The sequence below is a fragment of the Cololabis saira genome, chromosome 1 (assembly GCF_033807715.1).
Source record: "Cololabis saira isolate AMF1-May2022 chromosome 1, fColSai1.1, whole genome shotgun sequence".
Classification (NCBI taxonomy): domain Eukaryota; kingdom Metazoa; phylum Chordata; class Actinopteri; order Beloniformes; family Belonidae; genus Cololabis; species Cololabis saira.
In genome coordinates, this window is record NC_084587.1 from 41,182,011 (window position 1) to 41,197,438 (window position 15,428).

Sequence of the window (15,428 nt, forward strand, 5' to 3'; positions counted from 1 at the left end):
CGGAATTGTTCCGTAATTGGGAATTAAAAGTTGCGTTACGTATTGAACCAATACAGACACATATTATGCTCTTATTTATTTATGTAATAATATACAGGTGGAGGTCGGAAAATTTGAATATATTGCAAAACTTAATTTGTAGTAAATTCAACTTAAGGTGAAACAAATATTATTTCCCACTACATGCAAAGTGAGATATTTCAAGCCTTTATTTGTTATAATTTTGATGATTAGCCTATGGCTCACAGTTTATGAAAACCCCAAATAAAAAATCTCAAAAAATTAGAATATATTATGAAATCATTAAACAATTCAATCATCAAAATTATAACAAATAAAGGATTAACATATATTGCTTTGCCTGTAATGTACTGTAATGTACATATTACGTGGTCTGATAACCATCTCTCGACGAATATTTAATTCTCTGCGCATTAATTCTGCACCTTCATCAATTGTGTCTTCATCAAAAGGACATGCCATGTTTGTGACAATGGACTTCTAATATATATACTGACTCTGTTTTTAATGACAGACGGCAGAACTTCGCCAAAACTCGCCTGCTGACTGAATGAATGAGGAAATCAAATGTGCGTGTGTCTCTGAAAGAGGCGGAGACGCAGAGAAACTCCAGGTTTCACGATATAAACCTGGTCCCGACCAGGTTAGGTTCAGAGAGTCTGTTACTACGGTAACTGACCGAGAGCTTAAGTTACCTCTCTTTGTGAAACAGGCTAGAGTTACTCCTCTTTCTTTGGTTTGAGTTACCTCCCTTTGTGAAACGGAAAACTCAGAGTTTCCCTCATTTCAGGGTTAACAGACTCCGAGTTTTCACTAAACCTGCTTTGTGAAACGGACCCCTGGTCTCCTGGATGCCTCCCTGAGGACGTGTTTCAGGAGGAGACCCCGGGGCTGACCCAGGACATCCTGGTCAGACTGAAGCTCAGGATCCAGACCTGCACCGAGCTGGTCCGGGAAGACCTCAGTATTCCCCAGAAGAACTGGAGGACATGGATATGTGGGCAGTTATGCAACAATTTTCATCTGTAATTCAACCGGTAACCTTCACCACATTTGTCCACCTCAGCAAGAAGAGGGAACTAGAAAACCCTTCAGAGGGGGAGGGCCGACATGGTTGACGTTCAGGTTAATGAATACCAACAAGACGCTCTTCCTGGGGCACCCTCTGGTTTCTGCTGACACCTCCACAGGCAGCAGGACCTCCCATCGGTGTTGTTGCCTCCACACAACATTTACGTGATATGGCTCGAAATGGAAACCTCAACATAAGGAAGGACACCAACAAAGAGCACAAGTTTAACAGCTTTTATTAAAGCAACCTCCCAAAATAAATAACACTGAGCATAAATCATAATACTCACTCACTCACTATAAAGCAAAAGGGGACCTGGAGACGCCGGCTGAACTAAAGGCTGAATTATGCTTCTGCGTCACACCAACGCAGAGCACACGCCGCAGCCGTGACGCCGTGCTGAACCCTTCAGACTTCTCCGTCTCTCCATTTGGTTGCGGTGCAGTACCCCCCGCGGCCACTAGTTAGCGATCTTTTTCTGAATGGTTTATCCGACTTTTCCGGTCACAGTAAATCAAAGAAATAAGGACAACTATTGTGCAAAAAACAAAACCAAAAAAAATCACACATAAACGAAGAAAAGAGCCCTGGAAGTTCACTACTGATTCAAACCGGAAACCGGAAATGCTTCGCTTTCAAACGAACCAATCACAGCCCTCTCGGTCTGCGTGTGGTCTGCGTCTCCTCGACGCGTAGTTACAATTTTCAGGAGGTGCACGTCAGAGACGGCGCAGGTGACGGCGTGTCGTCTGCGTCGATCCAAACCACACGCCGTAGGCACGGCGCCATTTTGACGCAGAAGCATAATTCAGCCTTAAGGAGCATGAGGGGGGCACAGCCCACCCCTTTATAAGGACGTCGCAGCTGGACCCCCCTCCCTAACTCAAAACCCAACTAACTACAAACAAATAAGCAAACGACCTTAAATAGGGACTACCGGCCATCTCCAGGCCCAAACTAAACTAAGGATCAAACTAAACAAAAGCTAACAGAAGAGCATCTGGGTTTGGTGTTGCTTGGTCTGTCTCTCCTGGCACACTGAGCAGAGAGGAGTTGTATAAGCAGATGGCAGTCAAGTTGATTAGTTCAGGTGTGCCAGTCCGGGTGTGATACATCTGAGATGGGAGGAGACAAGGTTAATTAGATAATGGGCAATGGTGTGTGTTGTGAGAGAGAGAGAGAGAGTCACCGGCCACACGCAACAAGTGTCTTCGCCTCTAAGTCCCGGTTTTTCTTCAGACGGGCCTGAAGTAGACAAAGCGTCTTCACATCACAGAAGTCTTGCTTATTTCTGATCTCTGCAGAATGATGATGACAAGGTCCAGAGGTTGGTTTGAGAGCTTGCTGCTCAGCTGAACAATTTGGACCAGAATGAACCTGATTGGACCAGATTGGACATCAGTCTGTGCTGCTGGGCTACAAACACTCAAGAGCAGCATCACATCTCCTGTTGTAGAGATTAGTGCTATGCAGGCAGGTCCAGATCCAGTGTAGATCCAGATATAAAACAGATCTATGTGCAGCACAGATCCAGATCCCTAAGAGATCCTGGTCCAGCACAGATGCATTGCAGGTCCAGATCCAGTAGAGATTCAGGAACAGATCTAAAATGTCCACCCATCCTCATTTCTTTTAACTGATTGGGTCCAGATCTCTGTTGGTCAGTAGAGGGACTGCGGTTCTAGATAAAAAACTGGTTTATTTACTCCTTTTGTATTATTTGGGGTCGGCCTGAACTGGGCTGCCCTGCTTGCTGAAGGATCTGCTCCAACATCAGCATGTTACACTTGTTTCACGTGAATACTTTCCTCTTTTAACTTTTAGCTCCAGCAGGGCCACAATCACCGGCACCGTTCTTCTTTAACATCCTGCGAGGACGTGAGTCCATCTCCGTTTTGATTTTCTGAAGCACAAACTCTGAGTCTCTGATCTGGAGCCATGTTTCATGGTGTCATCGCCGGGGTCCTGCAGCAGGAGCTGAGGTGGAAAGAAAGAAATGAGATCCGGACAGTTGTGGCGGAGCAGCAGCTCCAAAGAACGTCTGAGGTTGCCTGAACGCAGCACGGAGCGGGATGCCGCCGTGTGCTGTAACTGGGCTAATGTAATGCATCTCCTTGCGTTACAGCAGCATCTCATAACTGTTTAATGGGCTCTTCCCATAAAAAGCTCAACCCAGATAAGAGCTGGGTCAGTAGGACCAAAGCAGACGGGTCGGAGCTGCAGATCTCTGAGAGCCTGCGGAAAGTTACCATTCACTTTTTTAATCTTTCGATATATATATATATATATATATATATATATATATATATATATATATCATACCTGCCAACATTGGGCTGTGAAAAATAGGGAGATTTTCTGGGGTAGCAGTTGGAATGCTCCACTCACAACATCCCGCCCTGATATAAACAAGGCGACTTTTAATGAGCTTTAAATCCATAGCTACAATGAAATGTGCTAAAATGTACCTCCCAAAATGATTCTACAGCCTTCTTGGAGCCAATTAAGTTTAGTATTAATAACAATAAAATACAATATTTGTAGAATTTTCCAGGTCTTTGTCACCCAAGGACCTGTTGTAATTGTACGTGTCAGACTTTGCAGCTTCAATCACTTTCTTGGAGGGTACATACTTGTGGCCAGGGCTGGTATGGTTTATCTTGCAAGAAAGGAGTGCGCAAAGAGTAGAATTATCCATACTCATTGTGTTTTCTGTGAGGATATTTTCCACCATGCTGAATGAGCTCTCTGAGCTTCATTGCTGTGAGGGATGCAGAGCTTTGCCTTCATCAGTGATGCCAGATTTGTAAAGCTCTCCTCTTTCCCTAGAAGAACCAGAACCTTCAACTCTCTCTTCCTGTGGGAGATCCTTGCTTGCTATGACTTGATTCTCCACCAACTCTTCCCTCAGCTTTTTTCAAAGCATTTTCTCAAACAAAACAAATTTTCAAATTTTCAAATTACAAAATAACATATTTTAACCATTTTCCAAACAATAAAATAACTGAAAAAAATCTGAAAAATGGTTCAAATATGTTATTTTGTAACTTGAAATTTTTTTAAATATGTTTATGTAATGCTTTGCTGATGAGAGAATATGTTTCTCTATTTTTCTTATTTTTGTGAGGAGGGATATTTATTGTTTTTAGGCACTACCTTGTTCTCTATAGCTGATATAACATGAATTACTGTGGGATCAATAAAGTTCTTATTTTTGCCATCTGAGAAAATTAAATATATTATATTTGGTGCCTAACTGTTTCCCAAGTATATTAGTGCGTGTGTGAATGAATAAAACGTACATTTCTTTGTAGAAAGGCGCTTTATGAAAATAAGTCCATTTACTTGTATTAGTTTACAGCGCAGTCTTGAACATCCAATATGGCGGCGATGTTGACGTATCGCAGCAGCTCCATGGGGCGGAGCTTGGACGTAGGCAGTGCTTTTGGGTTGGGTTGCCAGGTTTGTCAGGAACCCGTTAATATAATACATCCATGCAGGAACCCCGACACGTGAAACACCATTGACTCATTTCACTTTAAAATCGGGAGATAAGCGGGAGAAATTACAAATCGGGAGCAGGGCGGGAGAAATGGTTGAAAATCGGGAGACTCCCGCTTAAATCGGGAGTGTTGGCAGGTATGATATATATATTCCTCTTTACTAGTCCCCCTATTAAATAGCCCTTGCCGTTAACTAGTCCCCTCTGTTAATCAGCTGTTCCTCTTAACTAGTCCTCCCTGTTAACCAATCCCCCATTACTCGCCCTTGTTAACTACCCCTCCTCATTAACCAGTCCTAGCTGTTAACTAGTGCCCTGTTAACCAGTCATTCACCTTAAAGGAGCTTGAGGCTCCTTTTAAGAAATGAGACTCTCTAGCGCCACCCTTCACCACGACGGCCATTGGGGGTACTGCAGCCAACAGTGAAGCCGGCACGGGAGAACGGGGAGAACGCACATGCAGCGTCATGTGACGTCACATCCGCAGCCCAGCGCGGGAAATTCGGCCCCACAATTGCAGCACATTTTGCAGCACACAGCCTGTTCAAGGCAAAGGAGAGATACACTAGAGGGAACATTCTTTTGGGTTTGGAACGCTTCATCTGACATTATTACTAGAAAACTTAAAACGTATACTAATTGTTTTCATAAATCCTGCCTCAATCCGGCCTCAAGCTCCTTTAACTAGTCCCCCACCTTAAGTACTTTTCCCTTTTAACCAGTCCCCCCATGGACTAGTCCTCATTAACTACTCTCCTCTGTTAGCCAGTCCTTTCTCTTAACTAGTCCTCCCTGTTAGCTAGCCCCCGTTAACTACTCCTCCATGTTAACCTGTTCTCCCCATTAACTAGTCTACCTGTTAACTAGTCCTCCCTGTTAACCAGTCCTCCCTGTTAGCTAGTCCAACTGTTAACCAGTCCCCCCTGTTAACTAGTCGTCTCTGTTAACCAGCTGTTCTGGATGCCAAGGAAGCAGCGGAGGTTCAGGAGGTTCAGGAGTGACTTGACTGCTGCAGCTCCAGATTGTGGAACGTGTTGCTGTTTCACATTAAACAGACCTCTTCTTGGACCATCACATTTGTCCTTGATGTCTTTGCAGACCACCTCTAGGATCTGGTGTTCAGCAATCCACTAAAACCTGCACCTTGGTCTTGGTGAGTAGGACGTTTCCCAATATTTAGGAGAACGTTCATCGTTGGGTCTCAACAGATTTCTCTGAGTTTTTGATCTCAGACGTGAGACTAAAACAATCAAGTGAAGTGTGTTGATGCAGAAACAAGGTCATGCTGCTGAAGAAGAGAGGATGGAGGGAGGGGAGTCTGCCTCCTCCCCCGCAGCTGGTGAGTATTCAGACTCACACATAAAACTCTGGCAGCAGTTTGTGAAAGCAGAACCTGCAGCTGAGCCCAGAAGACGACTGCAGAGGCATCATCTTCGCCGTGGTTGAGGACAGATGATGCTGCGCTGGAGCGGACTCATTTCTCAGGTAATGAGATCTTTGACTCTTTCTGCTGTTATTAATGGCTGGACTTTTGTATTGAAGTGTTCTCTAGCCAACAAATAATTCAAATCTTGTCCTGAAAACTTTGAGAACAACTTTTTGCACAACAGCAGCAGAAGATATCAGCAGGAGATCTGAGAGGAAGCTTGTATCTTTGGTTTTGTCATTTCTACAGTCTCCAGTAGCCTCCGGGCAATTGAACCACCGAAAACCCGGATCTGTGCACAGACTTCACTAAACGGAGGACCAGAATGGAGCAAAGCTGCTGAGCTGTTATGATGAAGGATGGTGGCGCAGGCAGAAATCTGCTTCCTTCATTTCATGAACTCGTATGCTCCGACTTCATGAGAAGACTAATAAGATCAAACCAAAAAGCTCACGTGATGATTCCTGAAGACGTGGATTTGTGAACTTCTGTTTATTCTGTCAGCTGTGAAGAATCCACAGAGGTGTCAATCATCCAGGTCCATCATCGTTCCTGAAATACGCCCTGGAACAAACACCCACAGCTCAGCAGCTTCTCCACATGGAGGCGCTAGAACCTCCTGACGACGTCACTGATGCCAACAAACCAGAACTGGTCTGGTTGAAAGAAATGAAAACAGTTACTGAAGTTTATATTAAATAAAAGCAGGTTTTCAGTTTACTTCCTGAAAAACCTCAGTGGCACACGTATGACTGAATACAGAAAAAGTCTGTCTGAACATTCTCCTTAAGAACCTCAAGAAACACAGTCTTGGTCCAGTAGATGGTGAGATTTCTGGGATGGATTCTTAGTCTTTCGTTCAAACTACATGAATCCAAGCAGATATGCGGTTAGTCAGATCCATCCATCATCCATCCGTCCATTCGTCGGCCCACACGTCCGTCCATCCATCCATCCATCCATCCATCCATCCGTCCATCCATCCATCCATCCATCCATCCATCCATCCACCCACACGTCCGTCCATCCATCCATCCATCCATCCATCCGTCCATCCATCCATCCATCCATCCATCCATCCGTCCATCCATCCATCCATCCGTCCATCCACCCACACGTCCGTCCATCCATCCATCCATCCGTCCATCCATCCATCCATCCATCCGTCCGTCCGTCCGTCCGTCCGTCCGTCCGTCCGTCCGTCCGTCCGTCCGTCCGTCCGTCCGTCCATCCATCCATCCATCCGTCCACACGTCCATCCATCCATCCATCCATCCATCCGTCCACACGTCCATCCATCCATCCATCCATCCATCCATCCATCCATCCATCCGTCCACACGTCCATCCATCCATCCATCCATCCATCCATCCATCCATCCACCCACACGTCCATCCAACCGTCCATCCATCCGTCCATCCATCCGTCCGTCCATTCGTCGGTCCATCCATCCGTCCGTCCGTCCGTCCGTCCGTCCGTCCGTCCGTCCGTCCGTCCGTCCGTCCATCCATCCATCCATCCATCCATCCATCCATCCATCCATCCATCCATCCATCCATCCATCCATCCATCCATCCATCCATCCATCCATCCATCCATCCATCCATCCATCCATCATCTTCCTCCTATACCTGTTCATGGTGCAGCGGTCTAATCAGAGAGGTCCAGACTCTCTTCTTTCCACCCCCCTCCTCCCCCTCTTCCAGGTGAATACCGACGGTGTTCCCTGACCAGCTCAGAGATATAATCTCTCCAGGGTGTCCTGGGTCTGTCTCAGGGCCTCCTGCTGTTGGACATGCCTGAAACCCCTCCGAAGGGGAGGCGTCCAGGACACGTCCCAACCAGATGAACCACCTCAGCTGGTTCCTCTGGATGTGGCCGATCAGTGATTCTGAGTGTCCTCTCGTCCCCTAGGGAGAGTCCAGACCTGCAGAGGAACCTAATCTAAGCCGCCTGTATCCTCCATATCGGTTCTTTCAGCCACTACCCACAGCTCCATGGGCGAGGGAGGAACGTAGATCCACTGGTAAGATCAGAGAGTATTGTCTGTCGGTTCAGCTGTCTCTTATGGAAATAACAAAATATCTGTATTACCGTATCCCTTTTCCTAACAAAGTGCATGGCTGGGAATATTTTAAACCAGTAGAATAATATGAAACTAAAGAAACTTCAATAAACAGAATGTTTTTGAGCACATTGTATCACATAAATTTTAGGTCAGTAAGCACTAGGGGTGGGCAAAAATATCAACATGGCAATATATCGCAAAATTTTGCCAGCCGATTCGATATTCAAACTTTGAATATCGATTTTTTTTTTCTTTTAATTTAATTTTTTTTTTCAAATAATAAATCGTGTTTCAGATAGGTTGTAAAACCAGTATTTAAAATCTTTATTGTATACATGTGTTTAAATAATATTGTTAGTGTTAATTTCATTCTATGTAAACAATATGAAAAGAATATGCAAATATATTGTACCTTTAGCTTGTATAGTTACAATATTATATTATAATGCACTGACTGAAATGTTCATATGCAGTTACATTTGTCAGTTTACATAAAACAATTTGATTCTGGTTAAGCAGCACTGATATGTGTCCATGTTTACATAGAAGAAGTTGATAATACGAGCACTGAAATGTGTATTTTTTCGATTCATTTGGTTTTTTATAATTTTTGGTTAATTTGCACAGACAGAAAATATTATGTGAAGTGGATTCAGAATAAATTCTGAATTTCTTCATTGACAAAAATATTGCAATGTGTCATGGATGAAATGTTGCAGCATATCGTTTATCGCAGAATCGCTGTATCGTGATATTATTATCGTTGGCAAAATATCGTGAGTATTGTATCGTGAGGTACCTGGTGATACCCAGCCAGAGTAAGCACAACATCCAAAAACATAAGGTACGGATTATAGGGCGCTCTGCTGATTTTTGAGAAAATTAAGGATTTTATGTGTGCCTTATAGTGCTGAGAACACAGTAATTACAATGAGAAGCATTTGTCTGTAAAACAGCCCTCCCATCAAAGTTAAACATTGTTTATCCAAAGAGAGGAAATAAGGCAGCCAGAGTAACATCAAAAGAATATCTAATATATTCATCAGAGAATACTAAAGGACTTCTGAAAGGGGAAGTTTTCAGGAGAGACCTAAAGATTCAGAGAAGTCAGCAGAAGGACACAATGTGTACCTCAGAGATCTGGGGGACACATACCAGGTCAAGAAGTCTGAAATGTGAGCTGGATCAAGACCGTGTGCGGCTCTGAAAAAGATCAGAGGGATTTTAAACTCTATCTTAAATCTAATAGGAAGTCAGTGAAGGAAGCAAGTACAGGGCAGGTATACTCGTACTTTGTTGTACCAGCAATGAGTCTCGCTGCAGTATTTTGAGTTATTGGAGGTGATGTAGGGAATGCTGACTGATACCTGAATACAATGAACTACAGTAGTCCAGGTGAGAGAAGATCAAATGCAGAACGTTTTTTATAAATCAGCTGTTGAGAGAAATTACCTGATTTTAGTTTTCATCTAAAACTGGAAAAAAACAAGACTGAACCACATGTTTGACCTGACCGTCAAAATCAATCCTACATTTCTGGAACTCTGATATGATCAGAGTTCTCCAAGACTGCTCTGACAAACTTTTGGTCCATATGCTTTTTTTCAAGCAGGAATCTCAAAATAAGGCGAGGATGGAATGGGTTAGGTGATGTAAAGTTCATAGAAAAATGCTAAACTAATAGTGAAGGAGTCTGTTTCTTAATGATGAGAATGCAAACTTGACCCATATGGAAAAGTGCATCCACTTTGACCTGATATTATGTCTTTGTTTTATGCCCTGAAAGATCTGAAAACCTGCGTCTCCTGCAATGGTGTATTTGAGCAGCACCTAGTGGCCAGACGAGGAAGTGCAGCATGACGGAACAGCGATAGTTAAACCAGGGATGGTCGAACCTCCGCCGGTGGTGCAGAAGCCCCACGCCTGCCTCACAGCGGCCCTCGTCATGACCAGCCTGCTGCTGCTGGATGCCTACCTTCTGGAGCAAGATGGCGGCCCCTGGAGGATGGCGCTGTACATCACCGTGGTGGCGGGTGACGGATGTTTCCTCGTCATGCTTCGATACGTGGTGGTGTGGGCTGAGTCAGAGGTGCACACTGCGAGGCGAGGTTACGCCATGATCCTCTGGTTCTTCTACATTTTTGTCCTGGAGATTAAGGTCTACTTCATTTATCAGAGCTACAAGTCTCAGGGCGAGGCTGTGATGACGGACGTGGGTGTGTCCAGGGGAGCGCTGACGCTGCTGCTGTCTCTCTGCGTGCCCATCGTCTTCATCACGTTGGCAGCCATAGATCATCTGGAGTACCTGCAGTCACACAAGAAGAGAGAGGAGATGAGGAGCCGTCTGTTCTGGGTGGTACTGGACCTGCTGGACGTCGTGGACGTTCAGGCCAACCTGTGGGAGCGTCAGAGGGGTGGGCTCCCCCTGTGGGTGGAGGGCCTGATGTTCTTCTACTGCTACATCCTCCTGCTGCTGCTGCCCTGTGTCTCCCTGAGTGAGATCAGCATGCAGGGTGTCAACATCGTCCCCCACAAAATGCTGCTGTACCCCATCCTCAGCCTCGCCACCATCAATGTGGCCACGCTCCTGATCCGTGGAGGGAACCTGCTGCTTTACAGCGACCTCAACGTGTCCGGGATCATGATGGGGAAAAACGTGATCGCCATCGTGGTGAAGAGCTGCAGTCTGCTGGAGTACGGAAAGCAGCGTCTGGCTTCTCCTCCGGCAGATCGTGGTGGTGAGGACTTGAGGACGCCTCTGGAAGGTGTTCAGGTGTCCGTCAGCCACACCACGGTTCTGCCCAGGGTGATCATTGAGGACTTCACCACCGTATGGGAGGAGGAGGAGGAGAGGGAAAGTGGGAACAGAAGTGAACAAACATGTGACAAACACCATCTTCAAATCAGCACACAATACATGACTGATCATTAGCTCTGATCAGATACCAGCATCAGTCACTCCGTTCCCTGACCTCATCAGAGTCTCATGGTTCTGGAGGAGTTCTGGTCCGTTCTTCTGTCCAGCGTTGCTTCAGGTCATTGAGGTTATTGGACACTTTCACATTCTTGGACTTTGGCCAGGTTCAGGTCTGGACTTTGACCTGGTTATTCCAGAACCTTTTTCATAGTTCTGATGTAGATCTACTGCTTTGTTTGGGATAATTTCCTGTTACATGACCCAGTTTATCTGTCAGTCAGACGTCCTCACATGTGTCTCTAGAAGACTCTGGTCTACAGAGGACCTCATGTTCCCCTCAGGGACTGACAGGTGTCCAGGTCCAGACCAGCAACCCTCCACCACCGGGCTTAACAGGTGTCCAGGTAGTTCTGCTGGTTTCCTCTAAACATGGTTCTGGGCATTAAGAGCAAACATGTCTACGTTGGTCTCATGTGTCCAGAGGACATGGTTCCAGAAGTCTGCAGGTTTGTTCAGATGCAGGTTTGTGGACCTCAGTCCTGCTTCCATGTGCTTTTTAGACAGAAGAGGTTTTCTCTTGGAGACTCTTCCAGACCAACTGTCCTGGTCTTCTTCTGATGAAGATGTCATGAACTTTAACATTTACTTGGGAACTGTAACTAAATCCTAATCAGTTTTTAAAGCTGCTTCTGTAAACTTCAGGGCTGTTTTCTTTTATTTCAAACTGGAAATCTGACACAAACTGAAGCCATGTAAAAGGTGAACTTTAAACAAGTCTCTCACAGGAAGTTAACGTCTATTCGTCAAGTTTTTATGTCCCATGATTCAGTCCATGGAAGGTGAGACAATCCAGGGAAGTGTTCTTCAGTCCTGAACCATGGTCCAGATGTTTCTCTGCTCTGACACGTCTGGGTTGTCAGAGCAGGTCATTGGCAGACTTGTGAAGACCTTGATACCAAACTGAAGGTGTGTTGAATCAGAGAAACATGACATACAGGACAGAAGGTGCTGAGAACCTGGACTGAAGTACACCGATCCGTCCGTCCGTCCGTCTATCCATCCATCCATCCATCCATCCATCCATCCATCCATCCATCCATCCATCCATCCATCCATCCATCCATCCATCCATCCATCCATCCATCCATCCATCGTCCTCTTACACAGGTTCATATCGGGGGGCAGCAGAGGTTTAGACCTCCCTGTCTTTTTCCAGCCACCTCCTCCAGATTTCCCAGGATACCAAGGTGTTCCCAGACCAGCCGAGAGCCACAATCTCTCCATCAAGCCCTGGTTCTGCGTCAGAGCCCAATCCTCATTGTACATGACTGAAACATCTTCCCTCACTCATGATAATGGCATATTTAAACTCCTCCACTCGAACCTCACTCCTGACCTGGAGAGGACAATCTGGTCTTTTTTGACTGAGAACAACGGTTTCAGATTTGGAGGTGCTGATTCTCATCCTCGCCGCTTCACACTTGGCTGTTATCCGCTCCAGAGAGAGCGTAAGGTCTGGGCCAGTGGTACCAAAGGTCACTGCTTCAGCTTAGAAATGTTCATTTTCACTCCCCTCTCAAACTCTGTCTGTCTTATCCATCTAGCACATGGACATCTCTTTCTTCAAAACAGTGTTTTACACCCTTTAAAGCAGGTGGACTGCTGAACTGAACCTCACATGCAAGTCTGACATCCTTCAGGAGGTGGCTCACAACCATTTACACCTTAGTCATGTGACCAAAAGCAGACAAACTACTCACCCTTAAGTTACTCACGATTGTTGAACGTCATCAGAACTGTTTAAATCCCTGAAAGTCCTATCCAGCCTTCAAGAACCCAGAAAACAAGTTCAATCGTGTTTGTCCAAGAAACCCGGACGACATGAATCTGCTGCAGTACTCAACGAGGCCACTAGATGGCGACATGCCGCCCTGCATTCATCCAGCCGCAGACCCAAGCACTCCAAACTTCATTTTAGTCTCTATATAAGCGTGGATGTGAGAATTTATGATTTCTTCCCACTGAAGTCCAGTTTTATGTTGAACAGTTGAGTATTTTGGGGTTTTTCATGTAGTTTTATTTCGTGCTGTAGACTGATCCCTTGAGGGAGTCTGATGGGTGCTTTGATTGTTTGTGATGCGTTCAGACATGCTGGGACGTTTGAAGTAAATAAACCCTCTCAATGTTTGTTTTTAAATGCGGCTGTTGCTCGTTTTACTGATGTGCCACATTGGTGTGTTTCTGCTGCTTTCGTGGTCTTCTGTGCCTCATTGTGGTGTTTTTGTGTCTGCTGTGATGTTTGATTTGTCCTGGTGGACGTTGAGCCTCTTTATAATTGATCTGAGGATCTATGAAGTCATTTGGTTGGCTTTTCAATCAGATCCAGGCCTGTTCCAGTTTTTAGCGGGCCCCCAGGCCCCCGTGTTGGTGCTCATTGTCAAGGTTTTAAATAAACTCTTTTATGACCCTGTTTGATTTTGATTATACATATTTGATGGATATGTGATAGACGTGCTGAACCAACGCTACTTCATTTCCATCCCTTATGAAGAATGCAAAAAGAGGAGGTTCTCAAGGAACGCCAAAGGACTCGACTCACCTGGCCTGTTCCATGGCCGTGTCTGGCCCATGTATCTGAAACACAAGAATACTGCTGCCTCAGCACGAGAAGGTTCCTGCTTCAACTCCGGGCTTGTGTGGGTGTCCTCCAGCGTCCACGGTCCACAAACATGTAAACATGGTTCGTTGGTGGTTCCAAACTGTCCCCAGGAGCGAGTGGTTACGGATCCCTGTGAGCCTGAACAAGGGGATGGTGGACGAACTAGAACTAGAACTTCAGATTCATGAGTGCAGCTGATTTTCTTGAAGATAAACTGTAAACTCACACACGATGACGGCATCCGGAACATCGCCATCTGCTCGCTTTGAACCGGTGGAAGTGTAGTTGAACTGAACTGTGGGTTTGTGCATCGCGGAGGAAATGTTTCCGTCAAACGTTAGTGAATTTTCAACTTTTTATGCGTCAACGTGAGTGTCAGCCAATCAAATACAACTAGTGCTCGCCAAATAAAAATCGGTCATGGGGCGGGACAGGTTCGAAGTAGTGTAGTGAGCAGGAAGTAGTTGGATCGGTCTTGATGATGAAGGTGAACATGGCGCTGCTGTGTGAGCGTACGTCTGGATGTTTCGGGAGTGGCGTGAGGGTTTCCGGTGGACCCCCTCGTATTCTGATGAATGACACCAAACTTCGTCCTCTGTGAGGTTCAGCCACAGGTGCAGTCGTAGTCAGCAACCACGAACGGTACTTTGTCATGTAGTTTTGGCAGGCTTGAAGTTTCAGGGCTCACTGGACCTGGACTGACGGAGGCCTCGGTTTGTTCGTGGGCTGGTTCAAAGCCATTTCCAAACCGGACTGAGCACCACGTTTCGCTGGAACGTTTGTTCCTGGGCAGTTTTTGGCGAAGGCCTCTTGCATTTGCTTCATTGATCCACTTTGCACGTCCCACAGTCACTTGGTTGTTCCAGGGAGGCCTCCATCTTTCTTCACAGCAGGACTAAATGTGGAGACCAAAGGGGCCAGAAGACCGGACCCGGGTCACGGGGTCAGTCCGGTTGGGAGGTGGGCCATTTCTTCGTTATATTTCTATACAGCTGTGAAGACACACGTGGACCATAACCCGTGTCCCAGAATACATCTGGATGTCATCAGACGAACTGCGAAGGCCTCTACGTGCCGTTTGAAAAATAAAACATGTAAAAATTACATTTGTGGTTATGACAAGGTTTTGAAACATCCGTGTCCAAAAAAAAGAATAAATGATAATAAAGGAAAGAACATGTTTCTGCGTGAGACAAACCCAGAGCTACTTCTTGAGAGGCAGTATCATCTGTCAAGTGTCTGGTACAGTTATTGAAGTCACATCTTTATCTTTATAGGCAGAGACAACTATGGAACATGGTGCAAACAGACAGGAGATCCACTTCAGCCCTAGGGAGCTGCACAAATCTGACCCTAATGGTGAGAAAGTATGGAGGATTTTTTGTGCCAAAATTAAATAAATAAATACATCATTAATTAATTAATTAAATGTGTAATTAATTAATTAAAATACAATTTATTTTAAGTAAAAAAATATATGTATTATTTTAGCATTTAATTAATTAATGACACATTTAATTAATGATTTCGTGTTGCTGTATGGAGGATTTTTTGTGCCAAAATTAAATAAATAAATAAATAATTAATTAATTGAAATCATTAATTAAATGTGTCATTAATTAATTAAAATTAGAATTAAATATGTCATTAATTAATTAAAATGCAATTCATTTTAAGCAAAAAAATATATTTATTATTTCAGCATTTAATTAATGATACATTTAATTAATGATTTCGTGTTGCGTGTGAATCATGAAATGTAA

The 15,428-nt window shown here is 44.9% G+C and overlaps 2 protein-coding genes across 2 annotated transcripts in view; both read left to right on the forward strand.

Annotated features, from left to right (window-relative positions):
- The window catches only part of spast (spastin), a 78,877-nt gene that overhangs the window by 15,830 nt on the left and 47,619 nt on the right, over nt 1-15,428 (forward strand). The gene's annotated exons all lie outside the window — the stretch shown is intronic.
- On the forward strand, nt 9,975-13,863 carry LOC133438584 (transmembrane protein 121-like). Its single transcript, XM_061717446.1, has 4 exons — nt 9,975-10,947; nt 11,310-11,410; nt 11,836-11,845; nt 13,718-13,863. Exons 1-4 carry the CDS (start codon nt 9,975-9,977, stop codon nt 13,861-13,863), a joined length of 1,230 nt encoding a protein of 409 aa, XP_061573430.1.

Coding starts and splice junctions, on each gene's coding strand:
- LOC133438584 (XM_061717446.1), top strand. CDS start 9,975: ATGGTCGAACCTCCGCCGGTGGTGCAGAAGCCCCACGCCTGCCTCACA. Junction 10,948..11,309: donor GGAGGAGGAGGAGAGGGAAA/GTGGGAACAGAA, acceptor ATGTGTCTCTAG/AAGACTCTGGTCTACAGAGG.